Source organism: Tursiops truncatus, chromosome 1 (assembly GCF_011762595.2).
Source record: "Tursiops truncatus isolate mTurTru1 chromosome 1, mTurTru1.mat.Y, whole genome shotgun sequence".
In the NCBI taxonomy this organism is placed as follows: domain Eukaryota; kingdom Metazoa; phylum Chordata; class Mammalia; order Artiodactyla; family Delphinidae; genus Tursiops; species Tursiops truncatus.
In genome coordinates, this window is record NC_047034.1 from 87,080,212 (window position 1) to 87,098,025 (window position 17,814).

A 17,814-nucleotide genomic window follows, 5' to 3' on the forward strand; every position below is an offset into this window, starting at 1 on the left:
CTCCAGCCACACCTCTAATCTGACACCACCGTGAGCTGTGATCTAGAGGCTCTGCCTTCCTGTCCTCGCCTGCCCATGGTCTGCACAGTTCCAGTTTACACAGCTTCCCTCCCCACAGCTGGGCCCCCTGACCCCACCAGCAACCTCAGCCAGGCCACGACTAACGCTTGCCTGGTTCCCAGGACCTGAGCCCACGTCCAGGAACCTAGCCAGTGGCCACTTCCCGGAGCTGGGGCTCTTGCCTCTTCTTGTCCCCTCAGGATGGGGAATGAGAGATAACCTAATGCCTACTCCCACCTGGTGGCTCCACCTATGCCAGGATGCCATGGGGTCTCTGGGCTCTGCCCTGTGGGGATGCATAGCCCCCTGTGCCCAGCCTCCAACACCAACTTCTAAGCTGGAATTGCACGCCCTTGGGATCCTCAGCATGACATCCTAACGCTGCTGCCAGCCTATCCCACCCCAGGCAGTGGGTTCAGTCCCATCAGCCTGCCCCTTCTCCCCAGTGTCCCTGACCATGCAGGGACAAGGCCCCAGTCACAGCTTTCAGTCCTGCCTGGTCCATCCCACACCTCCAGGGTTCCAAGGCAGTAAAGGTGATGCAAGTGACCCTCAGTGTGGGACCCTCTAGATCCCAGGGGCAGAGCATGCAGGGGTGAGTCCATTCTCTGTGATATCACTAGGCTGGAGCCGGCCCAGCCAAAGCCTGCTGTAGAACAGCTCTGCCCAGGGAACCTGGGAGACCTGTGGCTAACTCGCTGGGGGACCATGAGTAAGTCACAGGCTTCTGTGTCTGGATAACTCAGAAGTTGCGATCAGTGACTTCCAAGGTGCCCTCTACGTCTCTGCATCTAGGAACCAGTGCTCACTACTCCTAACCGCTCTCTTCTCCTTTTTACCTCTCCTCTAGGACAGGGTCAGCGTGAGATGCTATAGGGGATCACAATAAATGGCTACAGCCAGAGTTGTGCTGGGCCAGTGACCTTTGCACAAGCCCAGAAGTGTCATGCAGTCTTGTCGACAGTGCTGCTGTAGACGGGCTTCCCGCATTGAGAAGAGGCTAGAGCAGACCACTCCCGACACCTCCCGACTACAGAATTCCAAGTGTCAGTTTCTGCATCTCGTAGAAAAGGTACAAAATCCCATGGACCGTGTCCTGTGACTGCATGTTTTCATTTCACCCTTGCATCACAACAGCCTAGCAAAATAAACCGCAGACTCCCTTTTACAGTTGAAGAACTGAGACTCAGAAAGGTTAAGAAAGGCCCCAAGGCCACAGCCCAAGAGCTTGAACCCAGGGGTGTCTGAGTCCAGAGCAGCTCTCCACCACACAGCGCTGCATGGGAGGGACCCTGACGTCATGTAGGCAGGACATTCCCGAGCTTGGAGTTTGCCAGGTAAACCAGGCCTTCGCACGCATCAGCGCCTTCCTCTGCACATGCTATATCGCACTTGAGTGGAATGCCCTTCTCCCTGTCCCTCCTTCCACTCCACACACCAAACCTCTTCTCTGCTTTGGGAGATTCCACTGAGTTTACAAGACTCAGATCAGGCTGCTCCTGAGAGATGAGAGCTTCCCCTCCTCCCTTTGCTTGTCTCCCTCCTCCGCCCCAACCTAAATGCTCCCTCGTCTGTGATCCCCTAGCAAGGACTCCCCTTTTATTTCCCCAGGCAGCAGGCTCAGAGCTGGGTGCTGGCTCATGCAGCATCCTGGGAAGCAGCTCTTGCTAGTTCCATTTTACAGTCATAGACCTGCACCTTTGTGCGCTTCCCGCCACCACATCACTGTCTCCAACACTGAGCACAGAGCCAGGGTGTGCATTAGGTGCTGAGCAACCCTGTGCTCCGATGACAAGAACCTACTTGCACCACTAACATCTTCAGGGGCTGAGATGGAGCAGGTCTGCGCTATGGAACCGTGAGCCTGAGCCATTCAGACGTCATGGTGGTTTGTTCTCTGACCTGTAGAAAACAGCTCCTTTTTCACTTGCAGCCTTGACTCTCTCTCCTCCTGCCCAGGCTGCCCCTTTCTCTCCCCGCCAAGTCTACTCCCCGAGTACAGAGTTGGGTGACGGAGGCTCCCTTGAGCTGTGTGCAGCCCTGCTCATCCTTTTTCCCCAGAAACTGGAGCACAGGGGTTTAGTGCTCCAGTTTGCGGGTGCAGTCTGTGGGTGCAGACTGAAGCCTTCCAGTCTGCGGGTGCAGACTGAAGCCTGAGAGGCCCTCAGGATCTGATAGGGGGGTTCGTTTTTCATGGCTCGGTGTCCAATTGGTCAGATGAGGGGGCCCGGGCCCCTGGCCTTGCCCCCGGCAAGTGGTGGTAATAGAGCCAGAGGTCAGAGTGGAGGGCAGGAAGATCAGGTTCTTGGGCAAAGAACAAACTGGACTGTGTCACTGGGCCTGCATGCTGGGGAGACGGGGGGTCACAGGACACATCCAGGTGAGGGGGCCAGGGTGACTGGGGAGGTCAGACCTCAACTGGGCAGCATCGGAAACAGTAAGGACTTTAGCCCATGGGTGTCAAATTGTGTTCCAGGGAGCTGGAGAGGTTCCAAGGACCAGGGTAGAAAGGGGCCCAGCAGGCAAGGTTCGGGACCCCACCCCATCTCTAGCTCAAGCAGAGAAGCTTCTCTTTATCTGTTTTCTATATCGGACTTGCACACAGAATTTCCTTGGAAGAAAGAAAGGGTTGTGCTGTGATGGCAATGAGAAGGACGTCTCACCCTGCTCTGGATGGCAAATGCCCCGGGTCTTGGTCCTCAGCTCTTTCTTCCTCCCTGTCACCCAGTCTCAGGCTCAGCAGAATGTGGACACTACCAGCAGGTGCCCCAGTTGGTGAAGACCATCACTGTACAGCCTGGGTGGCCCGTGTAGACACTGCCTAATGTGGTCACTACCTTTCTGAGCACCCACATGCCAGTCTTCAGATCATCACTCTCCCGGACCTTCCCGCCATCGCACCGCCAGGTCCCCTCTCCACGCGATGACTTCATCAGCTGCATGTCTCTTCTCGGCCTGGAGCACATATCCTTTAGCTCAGATGCCACCCCCCCACCAACCAGGAGCCCTCACTGACTTCCTCAGGCAGAGTTAGTCCCAGGCATCCCACCTCCCCCTGCTGCGCCACACGTCATACACAACCTTCCGCCCCGAGGTCGTCGGGACATGTAGGTCCACACTTCAGCTCTGCCATCTCAGGAGCTATGTGAGCTGAGTTTCCCTAGAGATAATATTTAATGGTACCTGCTGCTATTGCTGGGGGTTGGAGGAGGGGTGTTCAAATGAGATAATATACCTAAACACTAGGCCCTGTACCTGGCACAGAGTACGTGCTCAGTAAATGGTAATTGCTGTAAATATTCTCATTGTCCAGTGCATTTTTGTGAGCTATTCCGAGCTCCGTGTCCTGCACCTTCTCCCCACCGTGATCTTTGCACACGCAGCTGAAATGCATTTGCATTTTCCTTTCAAGTAACTCTTTTGACAAGAATGACAGGTTCCCATGCCAATGAGAATAGAGCAGAGAGGCAATGTCAGGAAGAGAAAAGAAATGAGGAAGGTGATTTTTTAAATAGTTTTATAGCAATCAGGAGAGTCTCCTTTATTCTGCCCGTAGAAAATCCTGCTTCTTACCCAACATTTATGGCATTGTATTCTTTAGCTGTGACCCCCATCGCCCCCACTGGGGCTTAACCTCTTTGTTGGCCTGGCAGGTGGAGAGGTGGTGAGCACACTGCGCAGTGGCCATCTGCCCACACACAGCAGGATGCAGGGCTGCCGGGGGTGGAAAGGCCATCCTTGACTCATACACTCACTGGGTCCTGGCACGTGCACACCCCCTCTTCCCCTGTCAAGATCCCTCCCACTGCTCAGAGGAGTCAGACCCTCAGGGATGGTTAGGTCCCCCACGGCCTGGAGCTTGTCTGCAAAGTAGCTCTCTTCTGCTTGGAGTGAAGCTGTTGTCGCCGTCCCATCGGGCTACCCTCTGGACCTGAGAAGGTGTTCGCATTTGTTCTCCCATAACCCAAGCACCCAGCACAGTTTCTGTGCCCAGTAACTGGTTGTTGAGTAAATGAACAATGTAACCAATTGATAAGTCACTGGAGGTACGGAGAAGCTGTGCCCCCACCCCAGCTCCCCATTCCTCTAAGACAGGATTCGGGTGCCTGGAAGCCGCTTCTCAGAGCCCTCAGGGTAAGGGGTGCTGCGCCCCAGCCAGGTGGAGCCCAGCTACCCAGATGGAAGGGGTGTCCCAGTACCCCCAGGCAAGCCTCTCCTGTGCAGACTCAGAGCTGAGACAAAGGAAAGGTTACTTGAAACCAAATGGAATTACATGCAAAGTGTGGTGTGAGGTCTGCATTAGAGGGGCAAGGAGGAAACAGCCCAGAGCTGACACCAGGGCCCACCATCCCTCAACTGCCCTGGTTTCTAGAGCCATTGCTTAGCATCTCTCCCAGGTCCATGCAAGCCATTTGCTGCCTAGGAGGCTGAACCGGGCCTCTCCTCTGGCCACAGCTGTGCCCAGGATGGCAGCCTCAAGGACAAAGCTGATGACTAGCTGCTAAGCCCTGGTAGCGACACTGTAAAGGAGCATGTCCTGCTGTCTCAAAGGAAAATGCTTTTTAGCTGTGATCACTTAGAAAGCTTCCCCTCTGCCTCCAACTTCTTCCATTTGTCCTCAAGGTACCTGTGCATATTTACCTTCTTTCTCTTTAAGGAAAAGATGATGGAAGATTCAGCCAATCTGGGATTGCTTGCAGACACTGGGCATTTAAATCTATCAAACTGGTAGGAGCTCCTATATATCGGCCCAAAGGAAACGAAAGTGTAAGTTCATACAGAGACTAGGGTCTGAACGCTCATAACAGCTTTATTTGTAAAAGCCAAAAATTAGAAACAACACAAATGTCTACCAACAAGTGAAGGGATGACCATTGTGTCTTACATCCACACAGTGGAATACTCTAAATAATAAAAAAGGAATGAGCTGCTGATACATGTAACAACATGGAAGAATCTTAAAATAATTCTGCTGAGTGAAAAGAACCAGACAAAAAAAAGAATGCATACTATATTATTCCATTTATATAAAATTCTAGAAAATGCCAACTAATCTATAGTGACAGAAGACAGACCTGCAGTTCATTGAGAACTGGCAGGAGAGGGGTGCGGGCAGGAAGGAAGAATTACAAAGGAACTCAAGGAAACTTTTGGGGGTGATGGAGATGTTCACTATCTTGATTGTTTGTGATGGTTTCATGGGTATATGCTTGTGTCCAAAGTTATCAAATTTTGCACTTTTAATATGTGCAATTCATTGTATGTCCATTAAATCAAAATAAAGCTATTAAAAAAAAACACGTGGGAGGTCACCTGGTGCAAAGTTATGTCCAGGGCATGGACTCAGCCATGCCAAGGGGCTCCACCCCATATCCCAGCCCCCAGCACAGTGCCAGACACATAGGGGCACAATAAATGTTGCTGGACTTAAAATGAATAAATAAATGTTGGCCTATCTGACTCATTTGGACCAGGAGAAACCTTTTCTCCTGGTCGTGGCTTAGTCACATCTGTGAAGACGTTTAACAACACTCATAGCTTAAGGATGATTAATCTGATCAATATTAACTACTAAGCAGAACTGAGAGCTGAGGATACCTCAACCCACTCCCTGAGCCCGCCTCCATCTCCTGCTCCCGTCAGATGACTCACTCCTGGGCTTCCCTGGTGACGCAGTGGTTGAGAGTCCGCCTGCCGATGCAGGGGACACGGGTTCGTGTCCCGGTCCGGAAGGATCCCACATGCCGCGGAGCGGCTGGGCCCGTGGGCCATGGCCACTGAGCCTGCGCGTCCGGAGCCTGTGCTCCGCAACGGGAGAGGCCACAACAGTGAGAGGCCTGCGTACCGCAAAAAAAAAAAAAAAAAAAATTGGGTCATACTAATTCAGCCTCTGGATCAGTATCTGATCTGTGCACCATCCGCCATGAACGTGGAGGGCCATCCTTTCCGGAGTTCATTTTGCCAGGTTTGCCTCTGGGGCTCTGCACTTCACACCCTGCCCACTGCCCCTCACTGGATCGTCTCTCTCTCAAGCTTCCTCCAGAGACAGAGACAGCCAGCGCGATCCTATTTCATAGGATAGGATTTCTGAATCCCAGGCATCAGCTGGGCAAGCTCCTCCTGCCACTCTGCCCGTCTGCCCTGAGACCAGCAGGTCCCTTTGGCCACGGAGAGCTGAGCTAGGGGGGCATCCGAGGCTCACACAGGCTGAACCCGAAGCACCTTCTCATCCACTGCTCCTGCTGGTGAGTTCTTGGCCACATGTTTCCCTTTGACCCACACTTCAATTTCTGCACCTAGATCTTACCCGCCTATCAAAGGGCCCCAAGTGTCTTTCTCCTAGAGTTCCTGAAGCTTTCCGGGAAAATTCAGCTGCATGCAGGGCAGCAAGCACGAGCTACCCAGATGGGCTCGCTTCCCAGCCTGCTCTTAGAGAGACGCATCATTCTGACGGTCCACATTCCTAGGTCATTTAGCTCAGAGCCTTCCAAGAACACCAGTTTCAATCCCTCACCTAAAACTGAGCCTTGTCTTTGCACCGGAAGAAAGCATAGCTGTCCTGGGATCCCCACCATTTCTGCTCCAGAAATTCCAGAGCTTTCTTGGGGCTTAAGGAGGCCCCAGAGCCCCACTGCCCAGTGTCCCACGTAAGAGCCAATAGAAGAACAGGCCCAGAAGCCAGAAGCAGAAGAACTTTAGTCAGGAGAATAGACAATGGCCTCTGTGGTATTTTGTCAGGCACATAGGCAGCTTCCACTGCCCGCTCCACCCCACACAGGCAGATGGCTGCAATTCCACCATAAGCGCTGCGTTCCACTGGCTCACGCCTTTGTGTACCAATCAATGAATTATTCAACAGAGATTTACAGAGGTTCTTCTATGTGCAAGGCAACATACTAGGTACTGGGGTGACCCAAGGATATGAATCCTCCCCCCAGATCTCTCTAATAACAATAATGTGTGTTATTATTATCCCTGCTTTACAAATAAGGCAATTAAGGCACAGAGATGTTAAATAACTTGCGCAAGGTCACACAGCTTAATACATCCTGGAACACAGCTATGGGGTGGTTCTTTAAGGAGGTGATCCCAAGAAAATAACTCAAGGTTGAGGGTTCTTGCAAAAAGGAGAGGCTGGCATTTGGCATTTTGTTGTTCAGTGTCAACTCTTAGCCCCAGGACCTACTTCCCTGGCCCTGGGCAACCCAGACAGGGAGAGGAAGGTGAGAAGAAGAAGGGGTGTTGAGTGACTGCCAGGTGGAGCGGGGCCAAGCTGGTCCCTCCCCTTCAGTTCCCTGGAGGGTACCACATGTGTCCACAGACCCCGGAATTGGCTTCAGAGACTAGAGGAGGGCGGGGTTCCACCACAGTGTGGGAGGAAAAAGGCCCAGGATTCGTGCCAGGCTGAGGAAGGTGGAGGCTTTGATCTGGGGGTGGAGGAATCCACTGGAGCCCTTGGACAGGGGTGACTGGGTCCATCTGGCTGTGAAGAAACCACATGGGGAGAACATGGTAGCACTCAGGCGAGAGATGAGGTCTGAGCAGGCTGACGGGGATGTGGCGATGGGGAGATGGGGCCTCAAGGAGGCAGATCCACAGGGTTTGGAAGCTGATGGGGTGTGAAGGTCAGGGAAAAAGAAGCCTTTACCTGAACAGAGAACCAGACTGGGGCACAGCCTGGGGGAAGGAGAAAACAATGTGAGCTCAGACAATGATAGAGGCGCTGAAGGAAGGCCCCAGTTATGCTCTCAAATCCAGGCCAAGGCAAGGCAGCTATTTAGTGGGGCAGCCAGGCCCAGGCTCCTAAACACAGTGTGAGCAAGCTTTACGTAGCATTCACCACGTGGCCAGCGCTGTTCTAAGTGTTTTACAAACATTCACTCCTTTAATCAGTTTGACAGCCCTAAGATATAGATAGTCTCTCCATTTTACAGATGAAGAAACTGAGGCACAGAGACTAAGTGACTTGTGTAGGGCTAGTTGGTCACAGTTGGAAACCTAGTCCTGCTGGCTCCAGAGTCCATGCTTGTAACCACTCTGCAAGCTGCCTTCTGGGATGATGCGGAAGGGGATGAGGCAGTTTTCAGTAAATTTATAATGATGAATCGTAACATGTTATTGAGAAAATCAGGGAAGAAAATCAGTGCATCCTTAACCTTGAATAAGGCTGCAAAATATTTCCCCCAATGTCGGGGGGAGCTGTTCCAGTCTCATGGTCAACAGCAGTTACCTTGTAAGCCCTTATGTTCCTGCTGGAAGGAATTATCCTGTGGTCATTCTCTTCAGCATCGCTGCTGCTGCTCGTGTTCTCAGTGAAAGAGCTCTTGCCCAGATCGTTCTGTCTCTTTCAGAAGACAGCTCTGTCCTTGAGCAGTCCCTGCAGGGAGAGAGATGCTCTCTGCCCACGCAGGGCCCTCCCTGCCCTAGCAAGGAAGAGAGCCACATGACGGCTCCCTGAGCCCTTCCAGCCCTCCTGTCTTCCTTCGATGGCTCCAAGTAGCAGAACATTCTTCTGTTCTAAGAGGCAGACAGACTAGATAGGGGAGGGGGCGTCAGGGCACACCTGGGACAGCAACGTCTTGTGAACGTAGGTGGTTTCTGCGGCCGCAAGTTTGTACGTGGAAGCCCACTTGTGTGCCTCTGCGTATCTGTACGTGAGCACATGTCTATCTATGTGCACAGGTGTCTTGGTAATTTTCTGTGTAGCAAGTGTGTGTCTGTGACTATTAGGATGAGAAGTCACACACAGCCATATTAATGTGTGTGTCTGAGTGTGTCTACGTGGGTCTGTGGCTGTGTGTGACCGTGTGTGACTGTGCACGTGTGGTTGTGTGTATATCCATGTCTCTGTGTGCCTGCGTCTCGGGCATCGTCCCTGGCAGAATGAGACTAGGTCACATACAGTAGTGGATCTGCTCTGGTGGGACTATAGGATAGAGGGAAGAATGTTGGCTTTGGAGCTAGAAAACTTGAGTTTGAGTCACAGCTCCATGACTTACTGACCAAACGACCTTTGTGCAGTCATCCGCTTTTCTATTTGTTAAAAGGGAATGATAATCCCTACCTGCCTTAGGGGCCATTGTGGTGCTCAAATCCTGTGTGGAAACGCTTGGCCAGCAGGAGTGTAGGTGACGGGAGTGGACAGGAATAAGCAGCTTCACCTCGGGTGAGAGGCTTACAATACGGGCCATACAAGTCCTGTCATCCGCCTTGGATGGCCCCAGAGATGTCTGCCCCCAGGCCGCCCCCTCCCCGATGAGCATGCTTGTGCCTGCAGACTCCGCCTGAGCATGGACAGCCTCCTAAAGGGCCCAGCTGCTGCAGCAGTGGGGCTGTGACCCACACATTTTAATAGTGCCCAAGAGGGAACAGAGAAGGGTCATCCCACCCCCGCCCCTGACCTGTGGTCCTACGGACCCGAGCTACCGCTGAGCACCTGTCACACGCGGTGTGCTTTCTATGCGGCATCACTTCCTCATCACACACTTACGAGGCGGGTGCTGGTGAGGCCACTTGTCCTCCATCACACAGACAGGAAATGGTCAAGCCAGGCTTGAGAGGGGGCTGTCCCGTCTTCCCCAGAGCCTGAGTTCTTAACTAGGGTGGGGAGGCTGCCTCTCACTCCCCAGGGAGCTGACCCCATTGCAGACCCCCACCCCAGCCTGCTGACTGCCTCCACCTACCCCACTGGGTTCAGGTCTCCCGGCAGGATGCTGGTCTCAGCTTCAAGCTCTACCCCTCTGATGCCTCCCAGGCTCCCATTTCCACCTGCTGCCTTCTGCCAGGACGGCTGGGCGAGCGGAGGGCTTGGGTTACCTCCCCACAGGGACAGGAGGGCTCGGGAGGGCAGCTGAGCCAGCAAGTCTTACCCAAGACTCCATCTTACTATTCCCCACGTGGGGAAACTGAGGCCCTTGGAAGGTGGGTTAACAATCCTGACCGCTAGGAGGCAGAGAGGACCAGAGCCTATGCTCTTCAGGCTCCTAACTGAGGCCGGGCCAGTGGTTCAGGATGAGAGGAAGAGATGGGGCTTGGACCGAGGGCGGGGCTGAGACGGGGAAAAGGCAGCGTGAGAGCCACCTGGAGAGACAGTCAGCTGACCGGAGGCCTGGCTGGAGCCGCGAGAGGAAGAGAAGCAGCTCACAGATGGAAGGAAGGGGCACTGTGGAGTCATCTATGCTGAGGGGACCAAGGATTGCTTCCAGCAGAACAACAGCGCCCTCTTCTGTCCGGACACAAGCAGCGCCAGCGTCTGTCTTCCAGCCACTCCTTCCTCTCGTTCACTGGACAACCGGCAGTGGAAACCCACCCCGTGCCAGGCCCACCTGCCCATTGCCTCGTCCCGCATCTGCTGCCAGCCCTGTGATGTCTGAGCTTGCCTTCTACTCAGTTCTGCATCCCCCGTCCCTGGGGCTCTCGGGGCCCCGTGTTGCGGTGCTCACAGGTGTTGGCATGATGACTTCTTTCAGCCGTTCTCTGACTCGGGGATGGCTGCTGCCTCACCAGAAAGTAGAGGAAGTGTTGGGGTAGCTAGGCAACCCAGGGCAACTGACTGCTCTATATCACTCGGCAAACCTGACGGCCAGACCCACAGACATCTGTGGAACATCTCTCTGGGAGAGGCACGGGGCCGGCCCCGCACACCCTGCCTGCAGGAAGTGCCCAGTCCAGTCCAGGAAGAGATCACCAGAGCAACAAAGCCACATCCGCAGACTGGGTGCAAAAGTGACGTGCTACAGAGGGCGGGGAGGCAGCTGGAGTCACTGTGGTCCACACCAGGCAGCCTCGAAGGCTTCCCAGCACAGACGGGGTGTAAACGGTAGGGATGCCTGCTAAGTGTCCTGCGTGCTATTCACAACATACGTTATCCCTTCTTCCCCCAAGAACCCCGAGGGAAGCTATGATTAGACCCATTTGGAGAGGAAGAAAGCGTTGTTTATGGAGGTGGTGATTTGCCCAAGGCCATGTACCTACTGAGCGCACAGCTAAGATTCAAACCCAAGCCCATCTGGCTCTGGGGGAGGGAAAGGAGCAAAGGTCAGAAGAGGGGGAGGTGTAAGATGCACTGGGGACAGTGAGTGGACCAGCATCCTCCCTGTACAAAGATGCCAAGGGACCAGAAGATGACAGGGCTCTGGGGAGATGAGACGTGGTTCAAATAACGTGCCAAACCGTTGTGCGGGGATTCTCAGGAGAGCGAGAGTACCTCTACCTGACTCCTTAGGGAAAGCTGTATCTTCAGCTCAAGTCAGAAGGAAGGGATGCAAATGGCAGGACCTGCACAAATAGTGGCCTGGAGGGAGGAAAACACAAGTATGTTCAGAGGGGAAAAGAGGTTGTTTCAACCCACCACGTTGTCTCAGCACTGTGCCAGGCAAGGCGGAGATTACGAATGGAATCAGACGTCGTAGAAGACTCTTGAATACTACGATCACTTCAGCTGTGGGTGACGGTTCAGCCTTGAGTACTGGTAATTCTATCGAAGCCCTAGAATGCTGGGCAGATGAAAAGATGCGAGACTCAGGGAAAGCTATCAAGAACGGCAAGCAGAGGAGGCTCCGGGATGCTGCCCGGCACGATGGTAGCTGGCCTCCAAGTATCCCAGCCCTCCCTGGGGTGCCCCACCCCACCCAGAGTGTCCATCTCCTCCCAGGGGGCCAGTATGGGGGGAGGAGGGTGACCCAAGGTCAAAACCAACTTCCATCTTGGCTCCTGAATGGTAATTGCAAAGGCCTATTTAAGGTAGAATGAAACTTCTCCAGAGGAGTGGATATTTCCCGGTGCAGACAGTGGCTTGTCTCCTGCCACCGAACAGACGAAATGCCAAGCGCTAAGCTGAAGGGGAGCCGGCCTGCCGGGGCCAGGGGCTGCCTTCATGTGCACACTTCCCACTGCCCGCTCTGCAGAAGTGCAGCCTGCTGGGTGTCCCTGGGAGCCTCACTCAGCCCTGGCTCCAGGATGCGTTCACTTTCTAAATTATATGCTGAGCCCTTGCAGCATGAGGGCGTGGCACTGGCATTGAGGTGAGTTCTACGTTAGAGTGACCTCCTCCTTCCCGTGACCTATGCAGTTTACAAAGCATCCCGTATCCCCTTTAGTCCTTACAAAACTTTGACGACTCATCAGCGGACGATACACTTTTATTCCCTGTTTTTGTTTGCTGTTTGCCTTTTTGTTTTTTTTTTTTAACAGCTGTACTGAGATAAAATGATGCATACTACATTTAAAGTGTGCAACTTGACGAGTTTAGACATATGTATACTTCTGTGAAACCATCAAGATAAACATAACCGTCATCCCTAAAAGAGTTCCCTCGGCCCCTTGGTAATCCCTTCTTCTCCCTCCCCACCCCCACCCCCAGGCAACTGCTCATCTGCTTTTTGTCACTCTAGGTTAGTTTGCTGTTTCTAGAATTTTGTATAAATGGAACTACTCTATATGTACCCTTTTTTATCTGCCTTCTTTGACTCAGTGTATTTTCTTATTACAGATTTTAAAAATGGAGTCTTGATGAGGAAATACAAGTTGTCAGGGATCATAAAGCAGGGGAAGTACTGCAAGTCCAGGATGCTATCTGCCTCACTTCGTTCATTCCTCCCTCATTCATTCATTCACCAGAGGTTAATTGGGCTCAGCCCTGGGCTAGGTCCTGGAATCATAATGGTGCGCGAAACAGATATGATCCCTGTTCCTGTGAGCATGAACTTCTCTTTTCACTGATGCATTCACCTACTTAACAGGTATTCACTGCGCATCCACAGAAAACCCTGCTTGAACTTGGCACTGCCCACCACCTCCTACACCACCCTGACCGTCATCAGCCACGTTGAGCTGGGCACTGGGCTGACGCAGGTGGGGATCATCAGAGGTGAATCTTGTCCCCCAAGACCGTGCAGGGCAGAAGGAAAAACCATAAGATACTCCTGCACTCTCAAAGCTCACAAGAGAGCAGAAGCGCTGAGGCTGACCCTGTGGATGTGGGGGCTCCAAACTGAGTGCAAACGTGAGCGATCTGGGCAGGGAGGCGGGGACTCAGGGCAGGCAGAGGACTCTCCAAACGGGACTGGCCAGGCCAGGCTCGTCAGACAAGCAGGACCCGAACAGTCCCCAGATGGGCAGGGAGGAAGAGGAGAGACAGAGGAAGGGAACGTGGATGCCAGGCAGAAGCAAAACAGGCACAAAGTCAAGGAGGCAGGATAGGGAGAGCGGATCAGAGGACAGTGAGCTGAGAATTCCTCCTGGGGCCATTTGAGGCCACGTAGAATGTGTTTTCTGCCCACAAATATGTTGTGTTGCTTTTATGTATGGAACAGAGGGGAGGGGACTAGGCAGGGTAATTCCTTTCATTTTTGCAATAACTTACTAAGTGTTCTCACTGTCATTACCTCATTTAGTCCTCAGTATGATCTTTGAGATGGGAATTATCATTATTTTCCCCATTTTACAGATCAGAAAACTGAGGCTTATAAAAATCCAGTGATTTGCTCAAACATATACAACTCCTAAGTGCTGGGGCAGAGCCTCAAGCCGGGTCTCTTGTTCCCAAGACCAGTTCTCTCTTCCCTCTGTCTATAATGACCAACATTTGCTAATCTAAATGTAACATGTGGAGCAACTGTACAGCACACCTCTGTAGACCGCAGAATATGCTGTTTGAACTTGGCACTGTTCCACCCCCTCCTACACCACCTGACCATCTTCAGCCACCCCCGTATCTGTCACTTTGAGCTGGGGGTGGAAACAGCAAAGAGGAGAGGGGGAGTGGGGAAGAGAAGTGGCCTGGCTCCCAGGAGAGGAAGTTACTTTGGCCAAAGGAGCTCTCCCTCATCCCCACATGCCTTCTACCCCCTGATAAAAAGGAGAAGGCTCCTGATACGGGCCCACTCTAGCCACTTGGAAGTGGTTCCCAGTCCCTGCCCCAGAGCCCCCAGATGTACCTCTTCCACTCAGTCTAGATACAATGGGGTGGGATTCACCCCAAGAAGGAAGTACCCCAAAGCTTCACTCAGGGCCAGAATTCCAAAGAAGAATGTGCAGCTCTGAAGTCACAAGGTGGACACAGAGCTGGAGTCCTGGTCCCACCTCTGCCCGGCAGCCAAGTGGCCCAGGATGGGACCCTCTAAATTATCACATGGATCACTGTGAAGGAATAGCAAATATTTCTCCAGGGCTTACTGTGTGCAGAGCCAGGATTCCAGCTCACAGTAACTGGCTCGGGTCTCAGCTCCATCCTGCCTTCCAACCCCACTATTCCTCACATGATACCTGACATGCTCAGCAGTGGGCACATCCTCCCTATTCCACAGCCCAGGAAGCTGCAGCTCAGTGAAATTAGGCAGCTTGCAAAGGCTGCACACTCCCAAGAGGTAGGGCAGGCCACCCTAACCTGAGCTCTTCACCCCACACATTGCCCTGAACTGAGAAAGGAGGGTGTGGGACCGAAAGAGCTCTGAACTCCCACATTTCTGAGGCCCTGGCCTGCATCTCCCCAAGAGGCCTCAGCTTCCACGCAGGGCACCCATGGTCTAGTGGGTCTCCCAGGCCGGGAGGCAGGTTCATGTCGGGTCTCTGTGCCACTAGTTGTGTGACCTTGGGAAGGTCACTTGGCTCCTGTGACTCAGTTTCCCCATCTGTAAAATGGAAATAACATTTTCCAACCTCACATGATTATTGTCATTTAAGTGAATGTGGAATCACTTTGAAAAGACTACAACACTGAACCCTACAGGATACCCTTGTCATCTGTAAATGAAACTACTTCAAGGCTATGACCACTATAGATTTTACCTTTCCCACCCTGACCCCCAGTGTGCCTGGTTTCAGGGTTCTTATGTTGAAATCAAAGGTTGAATGGACCTAAGGAAGGACTTTTAGTCTAGGTTTGTGGATATCCAAGCTCACTGGGCATGCTCTCCTTAACCCCACCCCCAACACACACACACACACACACACACACACACACACACACACAATTACTTACTTCCCACTGCCTGAATGATTTTTAATGAAACCATTCCCCATAAACACCTTGGACTTAGGCCATAAAAATACCAGTGGCTATTGTCTTCGAAAGTCCCTGTTACGTGGGGAAGTTCACAAAAACAATGGCTATAAATTTAATGATCTTTCCACCAGGCATTTTACATATGCCATCTCAGTTAATGTACCCTCAAAACAACCCTAGGAGTTACCTACAGAGGAAGGGTTAAGGCACAGACGGCTTATTGCTGGGGAGGAGAGTGGTTGCCCACCTCGCCTCCATCGTCTTGTTCTCCCTACCCCACAGAATCCCAGCTGGCTCCCAGAGGTAGTGGTGGAGGTGTTAAGAAATGGTTGAACTCTAGATATATTTTGAAGATATAATGCCCAACAGAATATGTGAGGGACTGGCCGTTAAGTGTGAGAAAAAGAAAAAAGTTAAGGATGAGATTGGGCATGAAAAGTGTTGGGTAAACTGGAGGACTTCATACAAGTACAAAATTATACATTTTATTAAGAAACGTGAACTTCTCCATTATGGCCTCTCTCCGCCATGGTGTACAGAGACCCTTTTTGGCTGGAGGAAGTTTTCCCCTCTCAGCCAGGCTCCGTCATTGCAATTTCTTCTAATTATTAGTGTGCGCAGACTCAGAGGGAGCAAATGGATTTCAAGAAGAATGTTGCCAAAATAGGCAGAAGGTTCCATCCCAAGTTAAAAATAAACCATTTTTTAATCCGTTGGAAAACTTACCTCAATAATTCAGAGCCAGCTGTACCCTGTCCTAGCTCCTCCATGATGCCCTTCTTCCTCTCCACAGCTCACAGCAGGCAGGGAAGACGGAGGGTCTTCAGGCTGCTTCCCTGACTCCCCTAGGATGGATGCGTGTGGCTGGAAAGAAATGGAGGTTGCCCTGGTCAATTTTGATAACTCAGATGAAATCCAGGAAGAGCCAGCCTATGCCACAGACTTTGACCTAACCACCCCGAAAGGCCAGACTGGGAGCAGCTCCTTCTCCAACTGGAATATCTTCAACAACGACAGCACCAACCATGAGACGGCCTTCTCCAAGCTCCCAGGAGACTACATCGATCCCCCAGGGCCTGAGGCAGCGGTCTTGAATGAAGGAAACCAGCGGGTGATCATCAACATTGCTGGGCTAAGGTTCGAGACCCAGCTCAAAACACTCAATCAGTTCCCAGAGACCCTCCTGGGAGACTGGGAGAAAAGGATGCAGTTCTTTGACTCCATGAGAAATGAGTATTTCTTTGACAGGAACCGGCCCAGTTTTGATGGAATCCTATATTATTACCAGTCAGGTGGGAAAATCCGGCGCCCGGCCAGTGTCCCTATCGACGTCTTTGCTGATGAGATCTCCTTCTATGAACTGGGCAGTGAGGCCATGGACCAGTTCCGAGAGGATGAAGGCTTCATCAAAGATCCTGAAACATTGCTCCCCACCAACGATATCCACCGGCAGTTCTGGCTCCTCTTCGAGTACCCTGAGAGCTCCAGCGCCGCCCGTGGTGTGGCCATGGTCTCTGTCTTGGTCGTGGTCATCTCCATCACCGTCTTCTGCCTCGAGACACTTCCCGAGTTCCAAGAAGACAGGGAACTGAAGGTGGTGAGAGACTCCAGCCTCAACATGAGCAAGACCGTCCTCTCCCACACCATGTTCACCGACCCTTTCTTCGTGGTGGAGTCCACCTGCATCATGTGGTTCACCTTCGAGCTGGTGCTCCGCTTTGTGGTCTGCCCCAGCAAGACCGACTTCTTCAGGAACATCATAAACATCATCGATATCATCTCCATCATCCCCTACTTTGCAACCCTCATCACGGAGCTGGTCCAGGAGACAGAGCCGAGCACCCAGCAGAACATGTCCCTGGCCATCCTGAGGGTCATCCGCCTGGTGAGGGTCTTCCGCATCTTCAAGCTCTCCCGCCACTCCAAGGGGCTGCAGATCCTGGGGCAGACGCTGAAGGCTTCCATGCGGGAGCTGGGGCTACTCATTTTTTTCCTTTTTATTGGGGTCATCCTTTTCTCCAGTGCAGTCTACTTTGCTGAGGTGGACGAGCCAGAGTCCCATTTCTCTAGCATTCCTGATGGCTTCTGGTGGGCGGTGGTCACCATGACAACTGTGGGCTATGGGGACATGTGCCCAACCACCCCAGGAGGGAAAATTGTGGGGACTCTGTGTGCCATTGCAGGGGTCCTCACCGTTGCCCTCCCTGTGCCTGTCATTGTCTCCAACTTTAACTACTTTTACCACCGGGAGACTGAGAATGAGGAGAAGCAGAACATCCCAGGAAAAATTGACAAACTCCTCAACAGTGTGGGCTCAAGAATGGGCAGCACAGACTCTCTTAGTAAGACCAACAATGGCTGCTCCTCAGAGAAGTCTAGGAAGTGATGTGTCCAGGGCTTCTTGGCCCCCTGAGTCTCCCGGGTCTCTCTGTGTCTCTCTCCCTCACCCACCTCTTGCTCTCTGTCTTTTCAGAAACCAAAATGTATCATTTGTGACCAACAGGCCATCTTTGATTGGAAGTTATTTTAATAAACTGATACTTCTGCTCTATTTTCTGAGCTGTGTCTTTTCAATCGACTGTAGAAAGGTCCTTTCCTATGAGGGGGTAGTTCAGGTCCTTGCTACTCACCTGTGGTCCCCAAGACCATCATCTGGAAGCAAGGAAATACAGAATCAAAGGCCACCTCAGATCTGCTGAATCAGAACCTGCATTTTTACAAAATCCCAGATGATTCATTGTCACATTAAA

General features: G+C 52.3%; 1 protein-coding gene across 1 annotated transcript; it reads left to right on the forward strand.

The window, feature by feature from the left end:
* Positions 1 to 15,914: 15,914 nt before the first annotated feature.
* Positions 15,915 to 17,450, forward strand: KCNA10 (potassium voltage-gated channel subfamily A member 10). The gene has a single exon (XM_004332718.4). The coding sequence runs from the start codon at positions 15,915 to 15,917 to the stop codon at positions 17,448 to 17,450; it is 1,536 nt and encodes a 511-aa protein (XP_004332766.2).
* The last annotated feature ends 364 nt before the right edge of the window (positions 17,451 to 17,814 follow it).

What these genes read in the sequence shown, in the direction of transcription:
- KCNA10 (XM_004332718.4), top strand. Translation starts at nt 15,915, where the DNA reads ATGGATGCGTGTGGCTGGAAAGAAATGGAGGTTGCCCTGGTCAATTTT.